Genomic DNA, 24,301 nt, shown 5'->3' with positions numbered 1-24,301 from the left:
ACACTATCTTTTTGTGTACAAACACACCACTTTCTGTTTATTGTAAAATGAAGTTACATGTATATAGTCAAAAACTAGTCATTTTACCGACAAAAAATTATTCCTATCAATTTATGAAGTTATAAAAAGGGATGAGCAAAAAATCCTTGAAACCACGAATCCAGTCCAAACCAATCCAAGCCGAAAGGTTTGGTTTGGTATTTTAGTAGTATGATTTGGTCATGGTTTAAAAAAATTAGAGACTGCGTCATATGGTTTGATTTGTGGATTCACGTTTACGGTTATGGTTCCAAACCGATCCGAACTGTATAATACATATATGTTATAGTTCTAAATGTATATGTAATTTAACTATTATTCACCCAATAAATATGGGAGCCTTAGTCAACTACTTTCCAAATTTATTGATCCTTTTAAATCCACCACAATATTTAGTTTTTCCTCCCTGTCAAGATAATTTAGACTAAAAGCTTCTATATATCACAACTCATTCCTAATTTCCTATAGTTAATTTCCTATAGTTATTAATTTATTATAAACAAATTACTGTCCAAATCCTAAATTTCTATATATGAAAATCAATTCCATTTCTATTCCTATAATTCCTTCGCTACCAAGACTAATTACTCTAACTTTAATTTCTATACAGTTCCTATTCTATATATAAAGCTAACGTGGTAAATCTAAAAGGCATTCATATATTGCCTAGCCAATAATAAATCCTCTAATCTTCTCCAAATCGTGGTTTAAAATCAAAACCGAACTGTATTTAAATGGTTTGGATTGGTTTGGTTCAATGTCTTTTGTGGGTTAGTTTGGTTCTTGGTTTACTGTAAAACCGAACCAATCCGGACCATGCTAACCCCTAATTATAAATATACTACTTGTAGTAGTAATATTTAAGAAAGTGATTTTGCCACACTTATTTTCTCTAACAGCATTCTCATTTCTCACAATTTCCTTCACCCAACAGAAACACGAAAGGGAAGTACCGTTAGATAGAAGTAGAGTAGCGAGATCACTCCCCGTTTAGTTTATTGTTATGGGTACCCTATTGTTTTTCAATTGCCTCGGAAATTTTTCTGCTACAGAGAAGGGTTCAGGAAAGAGGATTGCTTTCGAGCCTTGTGGGAACGAAGTGAGGAAGGAAGGGTTTGATGGCTTCACAAAAGGAGATGGGGGTTTTAGGCAACGAATGAAGTTTAAATTTTTGAAGATTTCCTCTGCAAATCAAGCAAGTCCCTCCTCATCCTTCGACTAATTAATTCCATCAATGTCTATCTCAATCTTCAAAACGTTTCACCAAATAAGGTCTTCCTTCAGGAATTCACCAACCCGTTATATCCACTTCACTCAAATCCAGTCCTTTTCATCATCTCTCGCATCCATCAATCAAACACCAAATCAACACTCATTCACTGTCGATTACCTCATAAACTCATGTGGGTTTGCTCTTGAAAAGGCCATAACAGCATCAAAGAGAATCAATTTCGAAACCCCAGAAAAACCCGACTCGGTTATCGCGTTCTTGTGTGACCATTGCTTCACCAAACCCCAAGCCTTAAATGCCATCAGAAAGGTTCCCCAAGTCATTATGTCCAATCCAGAGAAAAGCCTTTTGCCCAAACTCGAATTTTTCAAATCTAAAGGCTTTTCAAGCACAGATGTAGTCAAAATACTGTCCCAATCACCGTTTCTTCTTGTAAGAAACTTAGACAACTAAATCATCCCAACTTTCGAGTTCATTAAGAATTTGATTGGATCGGAGCAGAGAACGTTATCTGCTATTAAACACTCTTCTGGGCTGGTTTTGGTTAATCTCGACTCTCGTATGACACCCAATGTTGAACTTCTGCGGGAGGTCAATGTGCCAGATGCAAACATCGCATAATTGTTGATGTTCCAACCTAGAATATTCATGTCAAGTCGTGAGAGATTTAGACAGATTGTAGAGGAGGTAAAGGGAATGGTTAACCCACTGAGATTGACCTTTGTTTTAGCAGTTTACAATGATCTCAGTGAGTAAACTTGCTTGGAAGAAGAAGATTGAGGTTTATAAGAAGTGGGGTTTGTCCGAGGATGAGATTCTTGGGGCTTTTGGGAAGTATCCGTGGTTTATGATGGTGTCCGAGGAAAAGATCACGAGAATGATGGACCTTTTGGTCAATAAAATGGGTTTAGAATCTTCACGTGTTTCAAAAGGGCCACAACTCTTATCATTAAGCTTCGAGAAGAGGATTGTTCCAAGGTGTTTGGTTTATCAAGCATTGCAAGCAAAAGGTTTGATCAAGAAACCAAAAATTAGCTTTAGTCCGATGACGGAGTCTCCTGAAACACGGTTCATAACAAAGGTTGTGGAGGTGGCTAAGGAAGAAGCTACGGAGCTATTGAAGATGTACGAGAAAAATTTGGCACTTGCAAATTAATTAGGATATGGACATGAGATCACAATGGAGCCAGCCGTTAATATACCAGCTGGTCATGCAATTGTCTTGTTATTTTGCTTCCTTGGATTTAACTTATGGGTTTTGAATTTTGTACTTTTGGAATACGTGGGAGAAGTAGATTGAAATATATTATCGTTAACCAAGTTCTAGTTTTCTGTTTTCTGTGCTATGAAGGTCTGGAGGTTCCGCCATGCTACACTGAATTTTCCATCGCTTTGTAACAGTTGAGGCTTGATGCATCGTACCATCATCTTTACACGTTGAGTAGATTGGTCTTTTAGTTTTCACTTTTTATTCTGTTCAGATGACAAGAGTCTAGATTTTACAATGTTCGTTGTCAATTTGGTCATTTATTTTGCTCGTGATGTTCTGATTTTATTGTCTTTTGTCGGTAAGGATGGCCAAACGAATTTGTTCTCTTCGCGCATTTGTTAAATTATTACTTTAAAATTTAGGTTTCACAATGCTAAAGGCTTTTGTGTTTATGCTTTCTCTTGTAATGGAAGATATGCGTTCCTTGATCTTTGTAATTGTGCGTTTCCTCAATGATAGTATGAATACCAGAAGAAGAAGGGGAGAGAGAGAGAGAGAGAGAGAGAGAGAGAGAGAGAGAGAGAGAGATGATAAGATGGTCAAGGCTGAGAGGAGAAGAAATGTTCCCCTGCTTGACCAACCAGAATCTGGAAAGTTCAATTCTAATGGGTGTTTTGAGAGCATTATTATTTTTTAATTCTAATTTGAGAATTGAAGATTTCAAATTTTTGTATCATAAGAATAATCTGTGAAAATATTTAGATGATAATGTGAATAATAAATTTTGCAGATTGTGTGTGAATTTATTATAAGATATGATCTGTTCATTTTAATCGACTTGCTGAGTTTGACGCGTGTGCAAAAAATTACATTGATCGGAAGTTGAGATCGCACGAACGAAACACGCTTGTCTTGAGAAAAATTAAACGGCTACTATAAGCTTAAGATAAAATTTCAAAACAAACATGTCTGGTGTGGGAATTGCATAGCAGATTAAGGAATTGCAAGTTTAATTATGTTCGAAGATGTGCTAATGGTGCATAGCTTTCGTGATTGTCAGGGTCATTTTCTCCGTGCTTAATCAACGATCAATCCATATCAACTCCAATATGGTTGCTGAATTACGGGCAGTAGGGGATGGTTTGTGGCTTGCTTTGCCTTTTGGTTTTACTAGAGCTTAATTGTGGGAAACATCCTTGCTTTGTTTTCAAGGTACTTTTTGCAGCAAGCAGGTCTAAGTGGGGCGTCTGCGGAGCCTTCTACAGCAGTGCCTCTCTCTTTAGTTTGAAGCCGACTTTTTGCTACTGCGAGACCAACCAAGTAGCAAATGTTTTGGCCAAACATGCAGCGCTAGGGCAGAATGGTTTTGTTGTATATAGTTCCCTCTTAACTTTTTGGCAAATGTTTTGTTGTATGTAGTTTTAGCATCGCTGCTTCATGTCTTGTAAAAAAATGCAACACTCTGGTAACTCTGTTATCTTAATGTAATATAGTTTGCGTGTTCAAAAAAGAAGAACATGTGCCAATGTTGTTGCCCATTGTTTGGCCAAGACTCAAGACAGCGGTGTGATTGTGTTTTAACCTTAGTACTGTATTTCATTTGAGTTGTGTTTTAACCTTAGTACTGTATATCATTTAACTCAAAATTGAAGGGGTAAACATGGAAGTTTGGACTTTTGTGGTTGCTAATTTCTGGAAAATGCAAACAAATTGGGAGAGAAGGTGACCAAATGAAATGGAACGGAGGAAGTAAATCGTAAGCCGAACGAGCCAAGTAGCAATTTATTTGAACTTGCTTTGCAACCTTAACGAGTTTCAAAACAATGCTCAAACTCGACTTATTTACAAAATAAATCAATCTTGAACAGACTTTTTTAACAAACGACCACAAGCTTGTTATGCACCTATCCTAGTAGGCCCCAATCCCATTTCTTATTCAACGGTCAGCACACAATCCAACATCCGAGGAAACAAACTCCGGATTCTACGACCCAAACCCTCAACAAACCAGCCAATGGTGTTTAGGCACGCAAAATCTAAAATTCCGACAAACTGTTGCCGCGTCACATATCTCCCGCCAAGCAAGAGCTTATTATGCACCAAGTACCAAGTTACCAACCAATGTAGGCCCAATGAACCGAGCTGTTCGCGAGGGGCTTGTTAATGCATGGTTCGGGACTTGTTTAGTAATTGAGCTAAAAGCTCGAGCTTGAATTTTAAGTTCGTTTACTAAACGAGTTGAACTCAACACTGCGGATCAAAAAAAAAAAAAAAAACTCAACACTCAAAAGCTCGGCTTGTTTTATAGGCGCAGCTCGTTAGGTAAATTAGTCAGGCTTAGCGCATTTACGAGACAAGTCGAGCTCAAGCTAAGTTTTCAACTCGTTCCGAGCTAAAACACGACAAAGCTTGGCTTGTTTTTAAATTAGCTCGGCTCGGCTCATTTGCAAACTACCCAAGTTCGAACTCGAGTTTTCGACTCTTTTACTAAACGAGCCGAGCTCAAACATTATAAATATTGACTCGACTCGTTTGGACCCCAAGCCCCAGTCACTAAGCATGGGAATACATATACATGAATAGTATAATACATGACACTCGAACTATGAAAATGTTCATAAAAGAAAACGAACGGTCCAGATTCATAACACTAACATTTTTGATACATACATACTTTGAGAGAACTCATTCACAGCTATGCGCAATCCCATCCATCCATTCGCGTAATCAATGACAGAGATGCGTTTTTAATTTCGACCGATCAAAATAATCGTTACCATCACAATTGATTTTGCAACCCAAACCGTCCAAAATAATTTTGAACATGCGATTTAGCGTTGTAAATTTTCTTTACGGGATGCTACATAAGGAAGATCTTCTCCAAACAGGAGCACACAATCCTAATTTCCAGGAAACGAAGTCCGGATTATCCAACCCAAAACCTCAGCAAAGCAGCCAATGGGGTGGCTTGGGTCTAGCCACGTGAAATTCCATAAAATACTGAATCAATTGTTTTGTTTCCTCCGACGAGAGAAATCGAAAAAGTACTTAAATATAAATCAAAGTTGAATTAAAAAATCATTTAAGACGCTTCCCGACGCTTATTGACTTTTTTCACAACTTTAGGTCGACCAAAAATTTGACCCCCAATGTAGTAGCGAATAAGAAAAAACAACAAAAATACATCCAGAATTAGTCGAGACCAAAAATTAGTGGGAACGAGACCTATTAATTTAAGGTCATAGTCATAGTCATAGTCGTCCTCCTCGTCCTCGTCCTCCTCGGAATCAGAATTCACCTCGAATAATTCGAATTTACCATAATCAAACCCTAAATTACTTCCTAACTCGTCATCTTTACTTTCGATGACGTCACCGGAGGTCGTCGGAGCTGCCACATCGAAGTCGGATAGCTTGGCCACGGCAGAAGAGTGAGGTGGAGAGTCGAACGAAGGGAGGATGAAGTAGTCTCTGGGAGGGAGGCGGGTGTAGGTGGTGGAGTCGCGGCCACCGCCGGAGGTGGAGAGCGACGGCGGGGGGAATTTGCGGCGGCGGTTGCGTTGGTTGTTGGGGTTGAGGTGGGACTTGGAGGGGAGCTTTTTGAGGAGGGGTTTGTTGGGGTTTCGAGTGCTGGGGCGGGCAAGGGCTTGTGGCGAGAAGCGTTTGGGTATGGTGGACGCCATTGTTGCAGCTCCAAGTGATGAGATAGAACCAGATAAGAGAGAGTCAGAGAGAGAGAAGGTTGTCGGATGGATAAATTACACTGGATACCCGTGATGTTACTGATAATTCCGTATAGCCGCCAGAAGATTTGGAAAGTGAAAAATCTTCCTTGGGTGAGAATTGAGATGGTGTTATAGCGGTCTAGGCTGCTTCTGGGTTTCGCTTTTCGAAATGAAATAGGATGTGCTTTGGGGACCACCCTTCTCTATTAGTGAGTTCGATGGAAAAGAGTGTCGAACCAAGATAGAACAAGCCTTCCGTGGCATTGGTCTAATTATGGCTCTTGGACCTTTAACCATCTTTTTTGTCATTTCTAGATGTCTATCGGGCTAACCCGATAGATGGCCCGATGGTAAATTGACAATTATTGGCGGATGGATTGGTTTTCAAAAGAACATGATGAGTGATTTCCAAAGAAACAACTATTTATCCAACGATGGAGCTTTTAGGCTCCATATCATTTTTGCTCCAATCTCAAATTGCCTTAACGAGGAATATTATCATAGAAGTTGCCCAAAGAGGGAAGCCAACTTGACAAGTTTGCAAACAGACTTTTGAACTCATTCATTATTTTAGCGGATGGATGAATTGTATGAAGAGGATTGCTTAATCGTGACAAGGGTGCAAAGGAAAAGGAAATGAGCCTTTCTTGTCATAAGCCTTTTTCGTATCAAAAGTTTTCCCAGCTTCCCTTATCTCTCTTGGTCCATCATAAAAGGAAGAAGCAATTGTAATGACTCGGTCTTTCCATCAGACGAGAGGGTTAACAAACATATAAAGTTTAAAAGGTTAAAAATACAAAAATAAAAGAAAAACGGTTGGTTTTCCCATAAGGATGATAAAGAAAAGATTGCAACCAAAGTTGCTTATCGATAAATCCTAATGAATGATGGTAGAAAAGATAATAATAGTAATAACAATAATACAACACAATATATTTTCTTCTACATTTTTTCTTACACTTTATTTCTAAACAATCTTCTCTTCTTATTAATTCTTTTCTTTTCACAAGTTCAAAATATACCCTTAGAAATTTCATTGGGGTTTAAAAGTTATACTCCCTCCGTCCCTAATTAATTGTCCACTTTCCAAAAATGGCTGGGTAAAACTTGCCAAAATTTCTTTTTTGCCCTTCTTTTTAAAATTGAACTAGTAGTACGTACATTCAAAAAAATTCACATTAAATGCTTAAAGTCAAACAAAACAATACAGATTCCCAACTGATATTGCTTTTTTTTCATTTCCAAAAGGTAAAAGACATTTTACAGAGTTGATTATGACTATGAACACCTATTTTCACTTCTCATTCGTTTTTTCCCCCTTCATTTGAACACCCATTCAAATATTTATAGATTCACAAAAAGACAATGCTGCATGTAGCCTTCTCTCTATTCAACAATTTCAAACTTGACTTGAAGAGTGCCATCAAAAACTTCTTAGCTGACTGAACCACTTTGCAAAAACACAAAATTTAAGCAGCCTTGTTACCTGAGAGAGAGAGAGAGAGAGAGAGAGAGAGAGAGAGAGAGAGAGAGAGAGAGAGAGAGAGAGAGAGAGAGAGAGAGAGAGAGAATTCATAAGTGGGATGTTTTTCCAACTCTAAGCATAAAAAAAGAAACAAAAAAAAAAAAAGAATAGAACCTGGTTGAATTTAAAAAAAAAATATTCAGCTCTTCTTGATGAGTCTAGCAAAAAAAATGAAGAAGAAACTCACCTTGATGTAACTATTTGGTTCACTGTTTTAAATGAACCAAGGCATTTTGTAGAATATGAGGCTCCATTCTAGGCTAGAAACAACAGAACCTTCCCTCAACATTTGGCCTTTTCCTATGCGTGGCAACTTATAATTGTTGCCCCCCATTAACCTTCATCACCTCAATCATGCAAGCTTGTAATGATAAAAACACCCGGTTGAGATTATCCGATGACATTTCTTCGAATGACTTCTCCACGACATGAACAAGCTCATCAATAGTTCTCGGTGCTTCTTGATGTTGAAGAAATTGTATTGCCCTAAAATATCCAAGGTCTAAAACATTCATATCAGGACTTTGAGGCGGTTGAAACAATAAGCGCATATTGAACCCATCCTTACTTCCAGCTTCTACAAAATCAGCATCCAATGGACTAATGTGAGGTTTTGCATTATCTTGTTGAAGGTAGATGGGTTCCGTTGCACTAGAATGCGGCCATTTAGATCGAATAGCTGGGAGAACTTTCTCAATCAAACACGAACTATAGATGTCTTTGGTTACTGATACAATCGCCTTAGTCTCCATTGTACTGGCCAGTCGATTTTTACTGCTTCGCTTTGCCAGTTCCTTGAACGTGAATGGAAAAATTCCTATCTTACCCAAAAACTCCTCATTTCCAGCGGCATCAAACCTTGGCCGAGCTACGGCTGCAAGGAACATAACTTTCGTGATGAATCGTTTGCTTTTACAAGTACGATATGGTTCTGGTTCTTCGGGGAGTAAATAGTACTTGTGCAATTCTTTAGACATGTAAAATCATTTCTCATCAATATGGACATAATCGTACATACTTTTGAACCTTGGCTGGCTTTGAAGAGTTGTTGGCTCTAGCATGGAAACACAGAATTGGAGCCTTGATCTCATAGCTTCTTCGGATAGATGTGGCTTTAATACATTTGAGTGTGGCCTGACCAAACTTTCTTTTATTCTCCTATGCAATACTGACTTCGGGACAGTCAAGGCACTCGAAAATGAGCGTATATTAGACCAACGTTTGAAAGGAATTGTAGAAATTTTGTTCATGTCGATTTCAACTCGCTTGCACCCTACTGCTCTTGATCTCTTGTTGGATACAATGACAGCCAAGCCATTGGCGATGCAAGCTTTTCCTCTTTGCCAAATCCGACGAAATGTTCTTACATTGACAGAGAACAATTTAGCAAGAGAGGTTATACAACCCTTCTTTAGTTTTCCACCTTGACTTTGCATCAACAAATTTTCATATATTCTCCGGCATTGTTCGTCCGTAAGATTTTTGTTTGATCTAAAACCAGTGGAGGTATTTTCATTGGAAGAATTCATGATGGATTTGAAAAGGGTAGGCACTGGTTTAATTTGGGAAAGAGATGAGGAAGAGAAAGACAAGGATAGCAATTCTTTTGATTTGGAAGAAGATATGGGAGGAGAGATTAAGATGGAAATGCTTTGATTGGGAGATGAAAAGGGAAATATTTTTTGACTGGGAGATGAAAATGGATAAAAGAAAGAGAGATGCTACACACAGCAATCTGTGCACAGATTGTGCACAGATTTCATTGTGGAGCCCACCACGGGTCCCACACAAATCATCTGAGCCGTTCATTAAATATAAAACATTTTTTACAAGGGTTCCCACAAGAAATAAGCTCAATTCAATACTTATAGGTGCTTCATCCAACCATCTAACTTTTCTTTCAGATTTTCGGATAATGAAAAGTTATATGATTGGATCGAGCACCTGTACGTATCGGATTGAGAATATTTTTTTGGGGACTCTTAAAAAAATATTTTACATTTAATGAACGGCTCGAATGATTTGTGTGAAACCCGTGGTGGGGCCCACAATAAAATCTGTGCACAGATTGCATGTATGTGTAGACTTTCTGTAAAAGAAAGGAAGTGTTTTGGCTAGGATACGGAAACAGAGGGAAACATAGGAGGTAAGCTGTGAGTTTAATAGGAGTAGTATTACCCACCTCTTTTTAACTTTTGAATTTAAATTTGCTTTCAAACAAATTCAGCCACTAAATTTTTGGAAGGATCTGGATTGGATCAGCACTTGCTGATTTTTCACCACAAATTCTGCCGCCAAATTTTTTGAATTTAGTTGCACTAATTTTTTTCAAAATCACAAGATTTTAATTGAGGGGCATTTTGGGAAAATAAATGTTTTTGGGGTATAATAATGTTGTCTACTTAAATAGTTGGATTTCCCATGGTGTACAATTAATTGGGGACGGAGGGAGTATATCGTATAAATAGGGCGCTGCTATTCGTACCCCTTTATTTTTTTCCATAGCCCGTTAAAAATTTTCAATTATACTCGACAGTTAGTTATCGAAATTGAGATATATTTTCAGCATCCAATTACCGAAATATAATATTTTTTTCAACAGCTATTTACCGAAAATGTATGTTCGGCAGTTGTTTACCGAAAGTTGAACATATTTTCGACATGTAGTTACCGAAATATAATATTGTTTTCAACAGCAATTTATCGAAATGTTATTTATGATTTTCAACAACCATTTACCGAAATGTAATGGATTATAGGAGAAAATAAAAGGCTGCGAATAACGGCGCCATGTAAATAAGGGAGAACTTTTCAATTACTCGAGAACTTCCTCTCAAAGCAGCAGAACCAGAAAACAAATAAAAAACCCCATCCTCTCTCTAGTCCATGATCTCTCTCTAGTCTACGAGCGTCCAATACCTGAAGACTCAATTGATCAAACAAGACTAGAGAGAGAGAGAGAGAGCTAGGGTTACGAAAAACCAGTACCCAATGCCTATTCTTCTAGGGTTTTCGGGGCGTCGAGCTCTACTTAGATCGATCCGTTTCTGAATTTTAAGCTTGTAGTAAAAGACTAAGATCAGGGGGCGGTTAGAAGCAATGTACAGCGGGTCCAGCGACGGCGAAGGCCACGAATCATCGGCGCCGAGGAAGATTCCGCCGCCGTCTTCAATGTTGTGGGTCCGAAACCTCCGCCGGTACATCGGGACCGGCGCCGGACTCGGCTCTGAAGCATTGATGGGTCTGTATTTTTTCTCTGTTTAATTCTCCATTTGTATATATTTATGATACACATGCATATGGGCATTTAGGGTGCGTCTCCGCGATAGTATCAGCCTACAGTGCTAATGACAATAGTCTGAGTTATTTTTGCTAAATGGTATTTTAGTCACATGTATCTAGAAATCCGTAAAAACATGTGCCTTAGTCCATTTAGTTTCGCAGAAAAGCCCCCTAAGTATGTTCATTTTGTTTATTTAGTACGGAATTCAAGTCTAGGTTGACGAGCAAGTGCCTAAATGGAAGCAAGACAATGCCTTTTTCAACTAGGTTTTTTCCTTGATTGCGGTATTGTATTGTATTTGAAGAAATGGAGAGTGGACAACTGATGTAACTTGACATAATTTATAAGTTCAACCCTAGGGGTTGGCCGAGTGGCTATGATGCATGGACACAGACACGAGAATTCTAATGGGGACATGGACACGGCGGGAGGCACGCCACGTGAATATTTATTTATTTATATAAATAAATAATTATTTATAGTTTGACGCCCAGAATTTTTTTTAAAATTACAATTTGGCCCCAAAATTTTTTTTAAAATTACAGTTTGGCCCCTGATGTGTCCCCAGCCGTGTCCTCCTAAAAAATTTATATTAAATTATGGAACTCCCGTACGTGTCCCCGAGGTGTCCCCGCCGTGTCCGACACTGTGATACTTCGACCTTTAGAGGTGTCGGTGCTTCATAGCCGAGTGGTCTTGGCTTGGGGCTTAGGGGTTTGCTCCCTTCTAAGTTTTCAGGTTCGATTCTCCATGCTCGCAACTCTTGGGGCCACCTCATCCCACGCGTAGCGTGTGAAATGGCTGTAGGAGGTGCTGTAAGGATTAGTCCGAGTTGCGCGAAAGCTGGCTCGAGACAAAAGCAAAATCTAGAAGCTCAATATTAGTATTGGGTCCATCCCTTTTCTCTCTTCTGGTCCATCCCCTTCGTCTATTTCATATTTATTAACTTGTGTCACTTTTTTGAATTTCCATTATTGGGTTGTTAATTGTCCATCACCTTTAGAAGAATTGTGGACGGCCAATTTGTTCAAGTCACATACCCTGGGGACCAAGAAATGGTTGTGTTGCTTTATAATTGCCAGTGTATTGACTGGCATGTGTGCAGGGAAAAGCGTTTTACCCCTCATGAGGGGAGGCAGTAAAGCATTTCGAGTTCAAATTTGCAATTTAGTAATCAAGTAATTTAATAAGCATTTCATCTGATAGATTTGCATTGACCTGGGAAAGCCCTTCACTGATTGTTAAGAGCCTTTTGCCTACGGATTGAGCCACTTGATAGTTTCAGATTAATGTATGACCTTACAATTTTGTTTCCCTTTTCGAGGGTTGCAGGTCCTTGGTTCCTTGATCCTGCAATCCGATTAATATCTCAAATGGCATTGCACCATATCCTTACAGATATAAGCAGTTCATGCATATACTAGTAAAATTACACTGATGATGCAAACATGACCTAGGTTACTGTCAGTCTATGTTGTCATGCAATATATAAATATACATTGGGATTTTTATCTACAGAGCTCGAGACAAAGAGAATCTTATTTGATATTTTCAAAGAGAAGCAGCAAAAGAGTGCTGAAGCTGGTGCCATACCGAGTTTCTATAAGAAGGTAAGCATTCTCATTGTTCCTCTGGAAATGGAGTTATTACAGACTGTGTGCCCAGCTAGAAAGAAACACTAGTAATTTTGCTACCTTTCTTTTTGCTTGTTTTTCTTCAGACGCTTGTCAGTTTTTTTTATTCTTCTTTTCATTCTGATATTTACTTGGAATATACCTCTGTTGTAATTGCTGAAGGGTAAACATCCATTATCCGCTTATGAATTTGTTTGTTTGGTTAATATTGTTTTCCAAATACTTTTTTTTTTTTGACTCGTTTTCTTTTGTTTTACTATTCCCCCTTTGTTTAGAAACCTGAAGAAGGGTCCATCAGTAACAGGGTCCAGAGGCTGGCTAAGTATCGGTTTTTGAAGGTATTGCTTACACTTCTTCCGTCGGTTGATTTACTTTTGCTATCTATCATGACTTAAGCATTTCATCTTTTTTGCAATTGAAGCAGGTATGGTAAAGCAGATTCTGTCTTTATGGTGTATGTTGGGATTTGGGACTCCATATAGCCATTTTTTTGTTTTTTCCTAGATCAGTTTTTTAATATTGATAGTATTGGGCTGTACAAATTTCAGTAGGCTTTTCATTTAGTAATGGTATTGATCATGTTGTTTTATTTGAGATTCCATCGGCAATAGCTAAGTGTAGTTATCATTGCACATGTGCAGAAGCAATCCGATCTTTTGCTAAATGCTGATGATCTGGATGCCATGTGGGTTTGCTTAAGAGAAAATTGTGTAATTGATGATGCCACTGGAGCTGAAAAGGTGTGTGCACCCTACCTTGTTTATGTACTATATCCCTCACTTTGTTTTGATTTTTTGAGAATTTAGACGTTTGCAGTAGTTAACTTGTTTCTTTTGAGATTCTTCCAGATTTCTGACTCATCACGGTTACTTATGCATGATATGGGATTGATGTTAGATTTCATAAGAGGGACGAAGATTGTTTGCATTCATCTTCTGATTCTGTACGTGGTGATTCTCATCACGATATTTAAGCATGATTTGTTGTTCTGCATACATCTTCTGATTCTGTATGTGCTGATGGAAAACGAATTAATGTGAAAAGTTGTTCAGGGTGCAGTCTCATACAAGCGGTCACCCCGAACTCAATTATACCAGTAGAAAATTTAAGCTTATCTATATTTTAAAAGCTGGGTGGTAGAATTTGGGGATTTTACAGTTCTAGGAAGTGGGCTTTGAGAATGAAAGTAAGATGTTTTGGTGAACGCTTTGGGTTGTTGTTACTGCGTTCTAGACAATACTCTGGTAGGCGGTAGGAGAGTCAACATTTAATTTTTGGTTCTATGCTGTGAATAGGGGGTGGTGAGGTGGCTAGAGTGGGCCTTATAGGAAGATGGTGGCATTTGTGCTGGCTGGAGATCTCCAGAGGTGCAGAAAGAGAGCGCTAAAGCCCTCTTAGAGATAGAGAGGGTGGCGCTGCCGAGGCCTTACGCTGTTGGAGAGCCTTAGAGTTTGAAGTCTCAAGGTGTCTTGATGTTTGTGGTTGGTGAAGGGATCCCTTTCTATCAGGGGCAAGAGACTCAGGGGAGAGCGTACCTCGGACTGGTGGCTTAACCCCGTCGGTTCTGCACTCCAGAGGTTTTCTGCCCTCATATTAACCCTTAATAGACTTCAGGAGTCGTATCGCAGGGTAGGTTACATAGTTTTTTTATCTTGGTCAACATTCCTCTCATCCTAAGACTAGTTAATGTGGAGCCATTCAACGGGATGGATCAAGGACCTTGATGCCCCTCATCTCTAGGTCACCTGTTTTGAGAGCTAGTGTAAGTTATACTGGATCACTTTCGATAGGAGATCTTTGATAGGATATTGGTTATGCAATCTTTCTTGAATCAAGATCAGTGATGGATGATCTTCTGAATCGAGATTGACAATGGCTGATTATGTGGAGGGCATCGGCCAGATGTAGATGGGCGAGCTTTGTTTTGCCTTAGAATTCAAGTACTTAGGCTTTAACTAAGGGGAATGTGATGGGCTCATCATTGACTTCTGTTTCACCTTACAAGTGCAAAAGCTGACCTCACAGGTGGTACGACATAGCGAAGAGGGACATATGCTCCTAAGTATGCCGATAGAGTATAATGTTTCTGAAAGATTACTTGTTGGACTTGTTATAAGGGGCAACTTAGTGCGTTAAACAGATCGATCTGTCTGTACTGCTATAGAGTAACTAGAAAACTCTTGGAATCACTCCTAGAAGCCTTAGCATCGCACTTGGGGCTTAATTGCTTCATACAATGATAAAATAGCTTTGGAAGCGTTATGAAATTCTTTACAATTTATACAGCCGGTATGGCCTTCAGAGATCTCCTATGCCCACTAAACTGCTAAATAGCAAACTATACATTTGACTTCTAAAACCAATTTAAGACCAATATAAACCACAACTAAAACCACGTTACATTACCTATAATTATGTAAGTGTTGATTCGACTTGTATTGCCGCTTGTGGTGCACATAGTCATTAGTATGAAAATTCTTGCTAAATGCTTGTCTAAGACTCTCAGCTCACTGGTTTTGAAGTTAATAGTTTGGTGCCTTTGATCTAGTTTCTCGAGCAAGTATTTTATCACCGTGGTAAAAATCTCTAATATTTGATCCCTAATTTAGTTACAACAGTCTGATTTTTCTGTAATTTGTTGATACTTAACTACAATGATACTAATACCTCTTATTTGTTGTCCTTTCAGATGAACTATGAAGACTTTTGCCATATTGCCTCTGTATGCACGGAACAAATTGGCCCTAAATGTCGTCGTTTTTTCAGTCCTTCAAACTTCATGAAGTTCGAGAAAGATGAATCAGGAAGAATTGCAATTCTGCCCTTTTACCTTTATGTGATGCGCACGGTAGGTCTTGTTTTTTTTATGCTTAACAAAGAATTGTTTTGCCTGTTTGTTTAACTTTTTTGTTTTATAGAAGCTGTTGTCTTTTTGTTGGAGTTCCAATTGCTTGCTGTTTGTTTATATCTGTGGTTTTGAATCCTTTATTCTGCCAATGGAACTTATGCTGGTGTTTGGTGCTGGTTGAGTCTCTATTGTCTATATGTGTGCTCCTCATTTTGGTTGAGCTATACAATAAAGGCACATTAATACCAAGTTGCCTATATTGTAGTAATTATTCCTCCTGTCCCACTCATTAGTCCTGTTGGGAATTTCAATTTTTTAAAGGGACATGTATTAACTCCAAATTCAAGTCAAAGGTATTGGAAATTGCCCCTTTGTCTCCACTTTTGTTTGGATAAGTACTTGTATTAGAGACGAAGAAGGCATAAAGGGAATGCCTCTGGTATGCATGTAAAGGTCAACATCAAAAGTGCACCTATACACTGCATCAGAAATTATATCAAGAAAAAATCGAGAGCAAGATTGCGCTCCTCCGACTCCAACTAAGTAGTCCGGGACAAGAAAACTTTTAAGCCAATAAAAATGAATTTCCGACCCATCAAACTGCTGCTGATTGGTTTCTCGCCAAGTAAGCCACATAAAGCTAAGGGGATCATTCCTGTAGACTTCTTCTCCCTTCCTTACCTTGGTGCCACTCCAAGCATGTAGAACTCTATCGCGCCATGCCAAAAACCCAATTAAATTTAAACCAAGAGAAGATGGAGCTCCCCACCTGGCTCAGAATAAGATGTGACATGGTCTCCGCCACTTTTTACATGCAACACCGATCCATAATGGTTATTTGTATTTGGAACAAATAATCAATGGTGAGAATCTTCTCTTGGGCCACGCACCACACAAACCAACCTGCCTTGTGCAAGGTTCCCCATATTGCATTCCAAGGGAAAAAGAAATATACTTTGTTGATTTGACAGAATGCCAAAGTGATTCAGAAAAGGGGAGAGCTCTGTGATTTTATTATTATTATTGGTCCATGAGCCTTGCATTGCAATTACACTAAAGCCCCAAAGATAAGAAATCGAAAGCAGACAAAAAGCTCATAAAAAGAAGCATTGTTCCCGTCTTCTAAAGTCATTGTCTTGTTGTCTACATTAAATGTTCCATTAATAATAGAAGTGATAAACTTAAATACTCCCTAATTGTTTGTTTAATTATTTACTCTGGCTTGTATTAATCTCTCTCTCTCTCTCTCTCTCTCTCTCTCTCTCTCTCTCTCTCTCTTTGTGTGTGTGCGCGCGCGTGTGCGGCAAGTGATACTATCGTTTTTTGTTCAGGTTTCACTTACGCAAGCTAGAATTGACATGAGTGAGCTTGACGAGGATTCTGATGGTTTCCTACAGTCTCATGTATGGTTCTTTACAAATTTAGACTTCTAATTTCCCAGAACTAAGTTGTAGCTTCTTTCTTTATTTAAATTATATGGTTTTACATATAATAACTCCTTTTTGCATGCAATTTATCCTTGACATATAAAATTCTTATGTAATATTTGCAGGAAATGGAGGCATACATACGAGGATTGATCCCTAATTTGGCACAACTTCGGGACATGCCTTCAGCCTTTGTTCAAATGTACTGCCGCATAGCCGCGCACAAATTTTTTTTCTTTTGTGATCCCCATAGACGAGGTATGCCGTTTCCTAAATCCTATTCATTTTATTCAAGTGGCAGAGTTGATAGTATGGCAATTATTTTAGTTGAAGTTGCTAGTTCAATGCAATTTTTTGTGTTTCATGTAGTGAACTGAAATTGCGTTGGTGACTTATCTTTTTGTAGCTCCAGTATGTTCCTCTAGGTGTTATACCATGCTTACACCTACTCTATTCTCTAGCACCAATCATAAGTTTTCTATGCCATATTTCAATTTAAATAGTTTGATGCACTCCAATTATCACATATTTTATTTGACACAATTGCACTGTTGGCTGGATTCATATTGGAGTGTATCAACCTGTTAAAACGGGTAATTGAAGTACTATGGAATTTTTTATATCTTCCATTGCATAAGCAATGCACCCTTCATTCTACTTTGAGATATTATATGTACATACATGATGCAGTAGGATCTAGGGTCATTTGTGTCAATTTGGTGTCCTTAGGGTTATTAGGGTCCTCATTAGGTAGTTTTGATGTATTGATTAAAGAATGTTGAGAGTTTTTGCTCCTTGTATCTCTTTTAGGGATTTATCTCCCTCTTATGAATCTATCCATTTGATTTGGTTTGGTTTGGTTTGGATCAATACATACATATGTGTACAACTGTACATGGACATATATAAGAGAGTGCGTGTGTGTATGTATGTTTGTGTTTTGTGTTGGATGCTAGTTGCAGCTATTGAACTTGGCTGCTTAGGTGGTTAGTAAACGATGCATAGATGGTGTAGGAGATTGGTTAGCTAATCGGAAGCTGAATATCGAAGAAGTGATTTGTTTGAACAGCTTAACTGCTGAAAGGGAAATCGTGGTGGACAGCGAGAAACCCTTCGGAATGTCTAGACTAGAGCATGAATTATGAGGTTGGACTTTGGAGAATAGAGGTCTAAGGCGAATTTACAAGAGAGAATTCTCAATGGTTTATCTGTTTCTTCTGTAGGGTGCATAATATGGAGAGAGAGAGAGAGAGAGAGAGAGAGAGAGAGAGAGAGAGAGAGAGAGTTACTAATATATATTTTTCCTTTATAATTAGGTTTTGTGGTTATTTTTTGGAAATACTGATTTGGGAGGGCATTCTCCTTAATCTAGTTGATATCTTGATAGTCTTTAGGGAAAAAGTAGCCTAAGTGATATTAAGTATGCGATAACCAGGTGTGACATTGGCTTAGGTGGGAGCAAGATGGGCTAGTAGCCATATTGCGATCAAGTGGGTACTTTAAAGTTGAGGTTTGGTTTCAATCGGCCCAGTTACAGTGGATTTGGTTTTGTAGTGTGCTTGTGCAGCAATTGTGCATATCGATGCTATGGAGTATCAATGAAGGAAGTATGGTAATGTACACATAAATTGATTTGGGTTTCTAGGCCTGCCCTCTTTGATGCCATTCGGCTTTGATTTGAGGGCATGGTTTCACAGCAAAACAGGTATAGGGGGGCCACTATTTCAGTGGTATTATGAGAGCAGCCACATTGTGCATATTGCCAAAGGTTAGGTCAGTCTCCAATCTTTCCCCGCCCATACCCCCAATGATTGGGGACTACATAGATTCTGTTGTTGTTGTTGTTGTTGTTGTTGTGTGCTTGTGCAGCAGAATTTGTCTGCAAAGTTGAGGTGAATTTCAATGCAGTTTGGCTGCCACTTGCCATCCAGCATGGCTTTCAAGCTGAGTTTGCACAATATGATTCAGAATGGTTATCAATGTGGTGGCAGATGCAGCCTCATTTTAGAATCGTCTCCCCTCATAGTTGGGCCCAAGACATGTCCCAGGCAGCCCTATGTGACTTGGAATGTGTACCGTCGTGATAATGTAACGTGAAAGAGAATGGGAATGTGGTAAGCCATGTGCTATAAACTGTGGTATCATAGGGGGAACTAATAATATGAGTGGACTATTTGAATGTGGTTATAGAGCAGTTATCTTTTGACAGTTAGATACGATATAAATCTTTCTTTTAACAGTTAGATACAATATAAATCTTATAATCACTTTTTGTAGTAATTCAAGAGTGCCAAATGATAAACTGTACCCAATCGTCTTGGTATAGATTGCTATAAATAGCAAGACAGATGCTAGTGATTCAACAAATCTAATGTGTTAACCCCTTAGCCTATAACTGTAACCTCCTATTACCACAAAACGTAAGAATGAAAAAACAATACCCTAGTCACCTACCAATTGCCCTTACTTCTCCATAGATGCTCCCATGACAGAGTGCCACTGCAGATTAGCACTGAACTCTTAAGTTTCCTGAGCCCTCCACCGCCATAGGCAGCAAGGCTCTTATGCCTCACTTACAATGTCTCTTGCACTCTTGCCTTACCTACAATGCCTTTTGAGTGGAATTATTGTGTTCTTATCTGTTGGTCATTCAGAGTTTGCATCAACTACCCCTGAAGCCCCCTGAAGCGGCTGGGCAGGCTAGAGCTTAGGAGTTATTCTGCTATCTTCTGAATTGAAAGCCTGTGATTGAATTCTTCAAACCCAGTTTGCATTAGTCCTCACTGGCCTTGTCAACTATAAAGTTTCAGAAACTGGACCAGTCCATGTGGCAGCAGTTTTTTTTCTTAATTTTGGCTACAAATTGTCAAATTATCAAATCTATTCAGTAGCTTTTGACCCAAGCTAGATGAATCGTAGTTCACCATCCTGTTTGTGTGGGTGTAGCTTAATTTTTCTTTTGGTTGATATAAATCCAGACTGTTTTGGCCTCTTGTAAAACTAAACAAGCTCCCTTCACTGGGGATTCTCATTTCATTTTATTCTTGGATGGTCAAATGTTTCAGACTTGTGTTTATTTTGCAGGGAAGGCTTGCATAAAGAGGATCTTGCTAAGTAATTGTCTCCAGGAACTGATGGAATTGCACCAGGTAATTTTGTGTGCTTGTTTCATAGATCGTCAGCAACTGTCCACCAAAACATGAACATAGTGCTGTTTCTGTTGGCCTTGATACTTCTGTTAATCTCTTGAATCTGTGCCTATTCCTATTACTTTTTTGGAGTACAATGACCAAGGGGTTGTAGTCGATGCAGACATGCAGTAAAATAAAGGTCATAAATATCAAAAAGAGTCTATGCCTAAGTGTGTTACTTGTGGGCCAAGTGTACTAGTACTCTTAGTCTATAAATAATCCTCATTAGCTCATTGTAGTTGGTTTTAGTTGAAGAATATCAAATTATAAAGTTAATTGATTGAAATGGAAGTCATTGATTTATGGTGCAATGACATTTTGCTGCCAAGTGGGCCTCACTCTCTGGAAAAGACAGTAGTTTAAGGCTCTCATCTTTTTAATGATGTTGTTTCCATCTGCAAAGGCTATTCATTGGTTGCCGAGAAAAAAGAGGTACATCATTGGTTGGCAGTTGGGAAGCTGATTGAATGTGTGTTGTCTATATTGATCTTTTTTCACTATAAAATTGGGAAAGATCTGCTTGTTCTGATTGACGTTTTTTAGTTGCCAGTTCTCCTGAAAAGTTATACCACATTTTCCAGCATGAAAATAAGTTGAGTTGACTTTTGTTTTCTGTAAATTCATATTTGCTAGGATGACAAATTTACTAGTAGTAAAATGCCTCTGGTAATTCTATGGACTCAACAAAAATGGTGAAAATAGTTCTTGGTAACCAAAATTCCAGGAGTAATCCATACAAAACTTGTGTTACATTCTTCCTGATAATGATTTTGATACGAAAAGGAATCCAAACTATTTACATAAGCTTGTTTTAATCTAATCATAATGAAACAGAATAAAGCATTTTTAAAATGCATTTTTTGTTAAACAATTAAATAGAAGCTGACTATTGCATTCTTACGTTTGATCTATGTTAGGAAAGTGAGGAAGAAGTCACTGACACTGAACAAGCTGAAAACTGGTTTTCATTGACGTCTGCCCAACGCATTTGTGGTGGGTACCTTGAATCTTTTGAGGATTGATAAGTATTCTTCTCTGGGTATCTTACTTCTTTCCTATGCTGTTCTTTGAATTGATATTAATCTGTACATGAAACCTTGTGCTATATTGATCATACTGAAGTGCACCAAATGCTTTTCCGTTTTCTCAGAGCCGATGACAAACTTTTCTTTTTTGCTTGTACCCCATGAAAGCACCTGAGCTTGTTAGTACTACAATTGACAATCCGGCACCACGTGAGTTAAACAATCTGACACCACCTGAGTTTAAGTATGTACTTGTTTAGTACTGTATGACAACGCTTGGATTGGAAAAGCCAAATAGTAGTACATGTCATCGTTTGGAGTTTACAGATTGTAGAATAAATAAGGTAGTTGTTTTGATTCGCATGGGTGGTTGTAACCAACATAGAGGAAGTCAAGTAGAATATGGGACACAGGGGCAGTAAGGATGGGCATGACTACTGTAAATTATCTTAAAGGATAGGACTCCAAAGAAAAATAAACAAGAGGAAATATGTCCACCAATCCATTGGCAATCAAAGCCTTGTTGAACTTCGGGTAAGTCGAGAGAAGTGTGACGTACATGTTCAGGTGGCCTGTTGTACAAGAAAGATTCATAAGGGGAAACTTCTTAATGAGTATAACATTCTTTTCAGATTTTCCTACGCCTATTCTCTCTCTCTCCACCAGAAAAAAAAACTAACAAATAAAAAACGAAACTCATTGGAACTTCGGCAACTGTAGCCTGGAAATGGCTTAAACTTGTTGAAATTATAGGTGGAGAGTGACCTCAATTACAGTTTATTGCGGAGAAGAAGATATATGTTGTTTCATGTAAGCCATCTATGCAAGGGAAAATACTTCATCCATCCTTTGCACAAAACCAGAACACCACCTACCCAAGAGGGAGTTCATCATCATCATTACAACCCAGACGTTAAGTTTGCTCTTTCATTGATCATGTGGGGTGATTTTACAGTATTGAATTCCAGTGTCATAAAAGGGGGTGGTATTTGTTATGCATTTATCGTGCAATTTTAAGCTCAAAAGTTGTAATTATTGCCCTTATATAGCTTGTAGCTGCTGTTAATATTGTTCTTGTAGCTTACAGCTATCATTTTACTTCTACAGATATGTTTCTTGCACTTGACAAAGATATGAATGGAACATTGAGCAAACAGGAACTTCGAGAATATGCAGATGGGACTTTGACAGATATTTTCATTGAGAGGGGTACGAATCTGTGCATGCATGTCTTCTTTCTCAATTGCTTGAAAATAACCCTTTTATGAACCCTAAATAATAATGGATGTTGGTTGAACTCCATGGCTATGCTGTCTGTCGAAATTTCTACAGTGATGCACTTAAGTACTATGATATATTGTTTCATGGTATTTTGTGGCGTGTCAACTATGTGGGAGTTAAGGCATATCCTCAATAAATTCATACTGAAAACTACACTGTTTGTTTACTTTCATGAGTTGCTTTTAATTTTTTTGCAATGTTGACCAACTTTAAGAATATTACATGTCATTTGGTGGTTGAATAGAAGTAAAATCGATTCTCATAGACATTACATTTTGTTCAGATTATTTTGTAGCTGTTCTTAATCGTTAGGCTGTAGCTGTTCTTAATTGTTAGGCGCACGTGTCCAGATGTGTTAGGCTGTAGCTGTTCTTAATCGTTAGCACAATAGTTTCGTTCAGATTATTTTGTTTTGCCTTTCATTTTGTTAAGGTTTTATTCGTTTGCAGCATTTGATGAGCATGTCCGTCGTGGCAAAACTGGAGTTGGTAATGCTCGGGAGATGGATTTTGAAAGCTTTCTAGACTTTGTTTTGGCCCTAGAAAACAAAGACACTCCGGAGGGGTTAACTTATTTGTTTCGTTGCCTCGATCTCCAAGGAAGAGGATACCTCACAACCTCTGATATTCACTCTCTTTTCAGGTGTAAATCTTTCTACCAATCAACTAAAATAATGGTTGGAGACTTTTTCCCCTCCAATATTTTCTTGACAAGTCAACTGAATCATTTCAATTTTTCTTCCATGCTTAATTGCTTATTGTGGATGTTGAGAGTACCAAACCAAACTAAGCCTAATACCCAAATCAATCCTTTTCCGCCATACACTGATTACACTCTGTCAAAGGTTTATTAGCAACCCCTTAAATAGATAACCAAAAGATGATGTGGCAACTTTTGATTATCCACTTTTGGTTACGCCATTGAGGATGCTCTTATGCTTAGTTAATTTTTTTTATCAGTATATGCTTAGTTAAATTGACATAGTAGAAAATTTTGGAAATATATTTTCAAATCTTGACATGGAAGAAAAGAAGGGGGGCATCCACAAGCTGCCATGTTATCTGATGCAATCTTCCTACATAAAAGCTCTGTAATTTCCTGTTTGTGGGACTTGAGAAGGTTCAGCAAGTCTCAAATTACAAGATACATGAACCAAACTATTAGGCTCTGTTTTGGTTGGTATTATAAAATCATTTAGGGAGAACGGTTTCTAGAAACTGTTTCCAAAAACACGCAAACGCACCTAATCTTTATATTGTACTTAATTTTTTATTGACCATTTGAAACTTGATTGTTCTTAAAAGAGTTCCCCTGAAAACAGGTTTTTTAAACTGCTGGTCAATCAATTCTCTATTTCCTAGTAACTCCTGAGCAAATATTTAACCTCAATTTTCTTCCCCTTCGGTGTGAAACAGAGATGTGCACCAGAAATGGATTGAGGGAGGGAACTATGAGCTATGCATCGAGGATGTTAGAGATGAAATTTGGGATATGGTGAAACCAGTTGACCCTCTAAGGATCACCCTGTCCGATCTACTGGGTTGTAAACAGGGCGGAACTGTTGCCAGCATGCTTATAGATGTGCGTGGTTTCTGGGCCCATGACAATAGAGAGAATCTTCTCCAAGAAGAAGAAGAGCCAGAAGAAGAATGACATATGCAAAGGAGTTCGCTGCTGGTCATTTGTTTGTCTTGTGTCAATTTTTGTGTTATTAATGTTGTAATAGAATGTCTGTCGTAGCGTCATTAGAGTGGAATCCATGGGAGAAATTATTGTTGGAATACTTCTGAAATCTGCAAATTGTGTATGCAGGACAAATTTGGGTGCCCCGGTACTGGCTAATTCAACTGAAGTGAACGCAAGCGAAGGTTGTCACTTGTCAA

At 38.4% G+C, this 24,301-nt stretch overlaps 4 protein-coding genes and 2 non-coding genes across 7 annotated transcripts in view; 5 read left to right on the top strand and 1 right to left on the bottom strand.

The window, feature by feature from the left end:
* LOC131324741 (pentatricopeptide repeat-containing protein At4g19440, chloroplastic) overlaps window positions 1–15,477 on the top strand; it is a 23,338-nt gene extending 7,861 nt beyond the window's left edge. Inside the window, exon 2 of one of the 2 annotated variants that reach the window (XM_058356838.1) lies at window positions 15,336–15,477. The gene's annotated coding sequence lies outside the window, so the exon portion shown is untranslated. The remainder of the gene's footprint in view (window positions 1–15,335) is intronic. The other variant, XM_058356835.1, reaches the window with a different exon arrangement.
* Window positions 1,043–2,426, top strand: LOC131323892 (transcription termination factor MTERF15, mitochondrial-like). Its single transcript, XM_058355730.1, has 4 exons — window positions 1,043–1,234; window positions 1,463–1,666; window positions 1,772–1,861; window positions 2,004–2,426. The coding sequence occupies exons 1-4, from the start codon at window positions 1,043–1,045 to the stop codon at window positions 2,424–2,426; spliced, it is 909 nt and encodes a 302-aa protein (XP_058211713.1).
* On the bottom strand, window positions 7,557–8,706 carry LOC131323890 (uncharacterized). The gene is made up of 2 exons (XM_058355729.1): window positions 8,068–8,706; window positions 7,557–7,646 (listed from the first exon to the last, which is right to left on the bottom strand). Exons 1-2 carry the CDS (start codon window positions 8,704–8,706, stop codon window positions 7,557–7,559), a joined length of 729 nt encoding a protein of 242 aa, XP_058211712.1.
* Window positions 10,536–24,301, top strand: LOC131324745 (probable serine/threonine-protein phosphatase 2A regulatory subunit B'' subunit TON2). Its single transcript, XM_058356845.1, has 12 exons — window positions 10,536–10,970; window positions 12,531–12,622; window positions 12,922–12,984; window positions 13,288–13,386; window positions 15,336–15,494; window positions 16,826–16,897; window positions 17,047–17,179; window positions 20,006–20,070; window positions 21,030–21,105; window positions 22,245–22,346; window positions 22,868–23,060; window positions 23,834–24,301. Exons 1-12 carry the CDS (start codon window positions 10,829–10,831, stop codon window positions 24,069–24,071), a joined length of 1,434 nt encoding a protein of 477 aa, XP_058212828.1. The 5' UTR covers window positions 10,536–10,828; the 3' UTR covers window positions 24,072–24,301.
* Window positions 18,518–18,625, top strand: LOC131324919 (small nucleolar RNA snoR100). The gene has a single exon (XR_009199504.1). It is a non-coding gene; the product is annotated as a small nucleolar RNA snoR100 (small nucleolar RNA).
* Window positions 23,452–23,569, top strand: LOC131324979 (small nucleolar RNA snoR104). The gene has a single exon (XR_009199555.1). It is a non-coding gene; the product is annotated as a small nucleolar RNA snoR104 (small nucleolar RNA).

This window comes from Rhododendron vialii, chromosome 4a (genome assembly GCF_030253575.1).
Source record: "Rhododendron vialii isolate Sample 1 chromosome 4a, ASM3025357v1".
Classification (NCBI taxonomy): Eukaryota; Viridiplantae; Streptophyta; class Magnoliopsida; order Ericales; family Ericaceae; genus Rhododendron; species Rhododendron vialii.
This window is presented reverse-complemented; position numbering and strand designations above follow the sequence as displayed.

What these genes read in the sequence shown, in the direction of transcription:
- LOC131323892 (XM_058355730.1), top strand. Translation starts at nt 1,043, where the DNA reads ATGGGTACCCTATTGTTTTTCAATTGCCTCGGAAATTTTTCTGCTACA. An exon ending in AAGGCTTTTCAAGCACAGAT is followed by an intron (nt 1,667 to 1,771) that starts GTAGTCAAAATA and finishes GGATCGGAGCAG; the next exon opens with AGAACGTTATCTGCTATTAA. An exon ending in ATGTTGAACTTCTGCGGGAG is followed by an intron (nt 1,862 to 2,003) that starts GTCAATGTGCCA and finishes TTGTTTTAGCAG; the next exon opens with TTTACAATGATCTCAGTGAG.
- LOC131323890 (XM_058355729.1), bottom strand. Translation starts at nt 8,706, where the DNA reads ATGTCTAAAGAATTGCACAAGTACTATTTACTCCCCGAAGAACCAGAA. An exon ending in GCATGATTGAGGTGATGAAG is followed by an intron (nt 7,647 to 8,067) that starts GTTAATGGGGGG and finishes AAAGTGGTTCAG; the next exon opens with TCAGCTAAGAAGTTTTTGAT.
- LOC131324745 (XM_058356845.1), top strand. Translation starts at nt 10,829, where the DNA reads ATGTACAGCGGGTCCAGCGACGGCGAAGGCCACGAATCATCGGCGCCG. An exon ending in ACCTTTATGTGATGCGCACG is followed by an intron (nt 15,495 to 16,825) that starts GTAGGTCTTGTT and finishes TTTTTTGTTCAG; the next exon opens with GTTTCACTTACGCAAGCTAG. An exon ending in AGATATTTTCATTGAGAGGG is followed by an intron (nt 22,347 to 22,867) that starts GTACGAATCTGT and finishes ATTCGTTTGCAG; the next exon opens with CATTTGATGAGCATGTCCGT.